This window comes from Gymnoscopelus braueri (assembly GCF_963280865.1).
Source record: "Gymnoscopelus braueri genome assembly, chromosome: 12".
Lineage (NCBI taxonomy): Eukaryota > Metazoa > Chordata > Actinopteri > Myctophiformes > Myctophidae > Gymnoscopelus > Gymnoscopelus braueri.
In genome coordinates this window covers 27,942,612-27,949,152 of record NC_137614.1, presented here as the reverse complement: position 1 = coordinate 27,949,152, position 6,541 = coordinate 27,942,612, and the positions used below count along the sequence as shown (strand labels likewise).

General features: G+C 44.4%; 1 protein-coding gene across 1 annotated transcript in view; it reads right to left on the bottom strand.

Moving 5' to 3' along the window:
• Nucleotides 1–6,541, bottom strand: part of LOC308096761 (monocarboxylate transporter 1-like) — a 29,914-nt gene that overhangs the window by 4,453 nt on the left and 18,920 nt on the right. The window contains exons 3-4 of the mRNA XM_080444210.1: nucleotides 1,340–1,483; nucleotides 420–1,208 (exon numbers count right to left, since the gene is read on the bottom strand). Of these exons, the coding sequence (XP_080300336.1) occupies nucleotides 420–1,208; nucleotides 1,340–1,483 (933 nt within the window). The remainder of the gene's footprint in view (nucleotides 1–419; nucleotides 1,209–1,339; nucleotides 1,484–6,541) is intronic.

The following is a 6,541-nucleotide window of genomic DNA, read 5'->3' as shown; positions in this document are numbered from 1 at the left end:
ATGCCAAAATTTATTATTTATAATAATGTATGTAAACTGTCTATAATGAAATATAGCAGGGAGCAAACAGTGAATAAAGCATGCACATCCAAAGTTAAAAAGGCCAGGTGCTGGGAAGAGATAAATATTAAAGGAAAAAATAGTCTGTACATTGGATCCAGCTCCAAAGTTATTTATTACCACTAAGGTGACGTTTCGAGCCTAGTAGCTCTTCCTCAGACAAAAATATTTTTGTCTGAGGAAGATATATCATTATGACGTATGACTTCAAATTTGGGCACGGTTTCAGCCTAATCAGAGCCCATTTGACTTCCATTATAAAATGATAGACGGCCAGACTCCTGCAGAGCCACGACGTAAAGAAACATAAACAAATAAATTAAGAAAACCGTCCCTCTGCCTTATTGTGACCTCCTCACCTGTCAGTGGTGGGCCCAGCAGCACCGGCCCACACTCCACGATGGTGACCAGGCCCACGGCCGAGGAGAACCTCGGGGCCCCCACCAGGTCCATGAGCGTCTCGAACAGCACGGAGCTCAGCCAGCCGAATGCGAAGCCAAAGAAAATGGCGTAGATCACAAAGCCGGTGTAGTCAGACGTCACCGGCACACACAGATGGCACACTCCGTTGTAGAGGACGGAGGCGGCGAAGAAGTACTGGATCCTGGGACGCACCCACTTGGTGTTGGCAAGCAGGCCCATGGAGGGCCTCGCAAACATGTCCACGAACGCCAGCACTGACAGCAGGAAAGCCGCCTTGTTCTTCTCAATGCCCTTGCTCTTGGCGTAGTTGGAGAGAAAGACAAGAGGCGCAAAGAGGCCAAAGAACATGAAGACGTTGCCGAAGAGGTAGAGCAGGAAGCCGCGGTGTTTGAACAGCGTCAGGTCGATGAAGCTGTTGACGGTCTGCATGCACGTCTTCTTGGGCTCCGGCTCGCCCAATGCCGAGTTTTTGGCTGGCTGGGGTTTGGGCCCGATTGGCCGCATGAGGGAGCCGGCCACGCAGCAGTTGAGAAGGAGCCCTCCGAGGATGAGAAAGCTGCCTCGCCAGCCAAAGTAGTCGAACAGCCAGGAGTTGAGAGGCGACAGTGTAGACAGGAACACGGGGCTGCCAGCCATGGCTATGCCGTTGGCAATGGGCCGGCGCTCAAAGAAGTACTTGCCGATCATGGTGAGGGCCGGGTTCAAGTTGAATGCCAGGCCCAAACCTGGAGGAGATGGAAAAAATAACAGATGGGGGGATTGTATGAGAATCTGACGCATGCTACATTTATTTACATTATTTAGAACTACTTCTATGTGGTACATTGAAGCTGGAGTGAAAAAAAAGTCTACTGACCTCCCACCACTCCAATGAAGAAGTAGAGCTGCGCTAGGGAGTTGCAGAAGGAAGCAGCGATCAGCCCCGATCCCGCCAGACAGCCACCCACGAGGATTATTGGTCGACTGCCGAATTTATTCACAAGTATACTGCTGATTGGACCTGGACAGAAGACAGAGAGGGAGTTTGAGTGATGTTTGATGAGTAATAGGATTACATACCATGGTTCTATGAGTCATGCGAACATTATTGTTTGCTGCCATATGTATTATTAAGATGCAAATCAACAAGGACTGATGGTGGGTTACACAGCCAGAGTGCATTTATTACTGAGCAACTAAACCATTATACGGCAGGATTGTAACAAAGACAGCAAGTAAATCATACAAGGAAAATGGCAATGGACGAATTGCAACAATTCCCATTGTTCACCTGCAGGTGGAGGTAGAGGGTAAAATATTAAAAACTAAAAAGGAAAGAGAGGGAAGGTCAATGTAATACAATGAGAGAAGGGAGCAAGAAAGGGCAGAGGGAAAAAGGTGAAGAAAAGATGCCTCTGAATGGGTCTCAGGGAGTCAATGCATCGTATCGTGACTCAGTGTGAGCTCATCGTATCGTATCGCGACTCATTGTGAGCTTGTAGATCAGCTATTTTTGTTCTTACTCCTAGGTTGTAAAAACATGTATTGTCTGTGAGTCTGTAAAAGCTCTATAGTGTTCTGTGCCAGTGGCTTTTGGCACCACTCGGGCTGCCTCTGACTTCAGACAGACAGTCAAGGTGGGGTGGGCGTCCAAGTTGTTTTCTTTTTTCTGGACCTGTTAATAAGCTTGATTGTCTGGGGGAGGTAACTGTTTAGCAATCTACTGCAAGTGGCTCTGTGGCTACGAAGCCACTTACCATCTGGTAGCATCTGAAAAAGTCTGTGGTTGGTGTGGCTATCAGCGTGCCCATTGTAGTGCACCAATGCACTATATGACAGAACGAGTGTCCCATGGTGCTGTTAATATGGTTATAATCAGAAGCCTGATGGTGTACAGTACAAACGTACTGCTGTGTTTTGTTTAGTTTTCCTTTGAAGGTTCATCGGTCAATACACTATTGATTTTGCACAAAGAATAGGATAATTCCAAGTAGAAGCCATGTCAGCATAATACCTTCCCAGATGTACTGTAGTCCTAGGCCCTATATGAATGAGAAAGTGAGTGAGATTCTAACTGAGACCTGTGTCTCTGTGTGTGTGTGTGTGTGTGTGTGTGTGTGTGTGTGTGTGTGTGTGTGTGTGTGTGTGTGTGTGTGTGTGTGTGTGTGTGTGTGTGTGTGTGTGTGTGTGTGTGTGTGTGTGTGTGTGATAACTTGCAGCAGCAGAGCGGTCAGAAGAATGGAAAAGGACTCACGCACACGCACATACTCTACTCTACTGTACACACACAAGCGGTAAAGGGCAGGTAGACAGAAACCAGAAATACACACATTCTCCAGTGTTGAGCATGTAAGCTGCTGTGAAGCATCTGACTGAGATAGGCGCTGTACAAATACCGATTTTAAGCTACTATATGAATGATCTCCAAATATAGCCAGATTCTAACGCCCCCATTCAAGCCAGCCAAGTCTCATTGCCATTCCTCAAGAGTACTGCCAGTTGGGATCCATTTTCCCAATGTAGGCTTAAATCCCTTCACACAGCCCTTTGGAGGTCTGCCCTTGAAATTTGTATACCAACCAGGCAACCACATTAGCAGAGGGGGCACGCGCACATTTGTGTGGCTGCATGCATGCACAAAATGCCTACAGTACCTCTTGGACAAGGGTAGAGGAAACCTATGTAATGTATTAAAATAATTATAATAATAACAATACACTTTACTTGTATAGCACCTTTCATACAAAAATGCAGCTCAGATGGCTTTACGTTAAAGCGAATAAAAAGTGTGCAGCACAAAGGTGACTTGGCTGATTGCCATGTTTGGTGTGATGGGTTGTCGCAGGCAGCACAAAGTTTCCAAGTGCCACACCATGAATAGAAAGGAGCCATGTACATATGTGGCTCTGATGTTAGCTGGCATGTCAAACACACACGCAACATTCATGACACCCTAACACATGTACCCCAACACATTTTTAGACCTGAGGATGATTCTAAAAACACCTTCTAAGTACTATGTTTTCTGAAAAACCTGACAGAATTGTCACTGTTATATATACAATATATTTCTCAGTTTCTGTAGCAGTAGGAAAAGCTTGAGCTTAAACCTTTGGCGTTTACTTGAAAGAATAATCAATACAAATGAAAGACAGACATACAGATTTTAATAAGGGCAAATGAAACACATTTCATGTGTCTATCTGCTACAGAGGCTGAGAAATAAATAAATAAATATAGCAAGTAACATCTAAATGCCGTAGACGTGTTCCCGGCATTAAGGTATAAACACGTATAGGTTACAACAGGTCTAAATGGGTTGACTCTGAGAGTATAAACATTGATTGATGCAGGCCCATTTTCAAACTCTCTGAGTTAAATTAACACTGCAATCACATAGAGACTTACACAACTCCTCTATGGCAGTGGAATTCCTGGTGAGAGAGCTGTTGCCAAGTGGACAAAAAAGGGAACTCACAATGAGTCTGCATCCACTCACTACACACCCAAACCCACACACACACATACACACACACGGAAACAGCAAAGTGCACACAAGCGTGTCCTTAGTGACGCACAAACACGCGTACAGGGACACAAATCATTTGTGACAGTCTTTATTGTGGTCTGGCAAGAGACAAAGGGGGCAGTGATCGGTGTTCTCTGAGATATTACATAAACAATTAGTTCTCCCCTCTCCCCATCTTTCTCTCTGTGTGTGTGTGTGTGTGTGTGTGTGTGTGTGTGTGTGTGTGTGTGTGTGTGTGTGTGTGTGTGTGTGTGTGTGTGTGTGTGTGTGTGTGTGTGTGTGTGTGTGTGTGTGTGTGTGTGTGTGAGAGAGAGAACAGCCAGGAGTGTGGTGGCGAGAGGAGAGAGCAGCACATGGCTCTGTCGGCGTCAGCAACAAAGGATCATGAACCGGAATTAAATTTTGCAGCTGTGACATGTGTCCCCAAATTTTGCATGCAGTGATGCTCATGTGTGTTGTAATTGAATTGGTGACAGATTCTACATGAGAGGCCTTGTAATCTTGTATTCTACAGTCAGGTACACAATGTTCTCCATATTATTATTATATAAAATCACATTATCATATGAAGAGGAATAAAAATAGACCAAGAACAGGTGATGAGTCAGAGTAGAAAAAAACTAATATGATAAGAGCATTGATATATTCTCCCTTTGTGTCGCTCTCTCCAACAACTGACAGGGTTATTCCTGGCAAAGATGAGGCATATTCCTCCACCAGGTCAATTACTTGCAGAAACAAAATATCCCTCCAGCTTGATTGAAAAGTTATTCATGGTCAACGGCACGCTATTATTGAAAAAATGTTGTTATTAGAATTTCTTTGATCAGGCAATCAGTTCACCAAAATAAAATATAACAAATGCACCTGGGGGTGCCAGCCCTGCCTGTAAGAAGATCTCTTGTTCTCTTGATTGCCACCTTGGCCTTTGAGCTTTTTTGTTCCCAGAAGATAATCATCTCTTTGGGGCAGCCTACTGATTATTCCACCCAAAAGTTAATCATTTAGTTGGGGCAAAAGCGGGGAACATAGAACCTAACCTAAACCTAACCCTAACCATAACCTTAGTGGGGGAACATAGGTCCGGGGAACATAGGTATGACCCCCTAACAAACCAACAAACAAACACAAACAGGCAGGACCGATTACAATACCCTGCAACTCATTGCATAAATTAATGTGTGCATAAATCTAATAATAGGCTACTTGCATAGGCTGTGCTTGCTTGACTAATTAAAAACCTCAAGGAAAAATAGAATCCCTACCCACAGGATGTGACAGTTTCCCATAAATATACTTGTTTGTTGAATTGCATCCTTCCCATGTTCAGCATTGTCTTCTAGCCTCTATTCTTAAATGGTGGGCTTCCAAGGACTTTTCAACTGGCACAAGAGACAATATAGCTTTTAAATACAGTATAAATCATATAGGGGCAAAACCAAATCGAATAACAAAATATAAAGATCACTTTGTGTGCTACAGTTCATTTTGTTAACCATTGTGTCGAAAGACATGTCATTTTGCGCTACAACCAGTTTAGCAATTAGGGGTTAATTCAGGTTTGACTCAAATCTAATCTAAAAAACTACCACTATTCTGGATGATTGATGATTAGCAGTGACCTTTATGTACTGTACTATAAAGACACGAAAGACTACGATAATTTCAGTCCCTCCCACGGACTGAGCCTTATCATAACTTGCACACACCTTGGCTTACACTGAGAGATCAGGAGACATTGTGCTGTGTGGTAAGTGTCTGAGTGACAGCAGTCACCCTGGGACAGCGCATAAGAGAAATCATGCTCAGTGCGACCCTGGCTGGCAAAGCAGGGTTCTGTGCATTGGCTAAATGCACTGGACCGTAAACTGAGTGGTTGAGGGGAAATCTCTGTCTCACTTGGAATCACTCCCAGTACAAGAGCATTAACACATAACCACAGCCACGGTCACACACTCTCCACACTCAGGGCTTGTGCAGATCGCATGCTGAAGGAGAAGAAGACCAAAGTTCAAAGGACGTAGACCTGCCACTCGCCTCCGGTCTGTGAATACCTGATTCTCTCAGTCCGCTTTATTTGAATGGCTGGAAAGGTCAATTTGTTTTAGTTAGCCAAAAAAAGTCTCATTGGCATTATTAACACTAGACAGGTGCCTGTAGGGCACCGGCCTACTCGGGAACGATGCAAAGTCGGGAACGATGCAAGCTGGGAATGCATGCCCCACCCAGTTATGCAATACCCGTTATACCCATTGTCATTGTACTCGTTGTAACCGTCTGTCTGTGTCTGTCCATTTTATGCCCATATATAGAGATATCTGTATTTATCCGTCTGCCTGTGTCCCTTTTATGCCCATATGTGGCATATACTAAGGTCATCAGTACATGCCCATTATATACCCATGCTGATATGGGCATATTGATCGGATCTACAGTACAGATCTGGACAACCGGATCTCCATATATGCCTATATATGGGCATATCGGTCGAATCAGCGGTTCTGGACAACCACCTATCTGACCGACTTCATGCTAAAAGTGTTTGCTGAA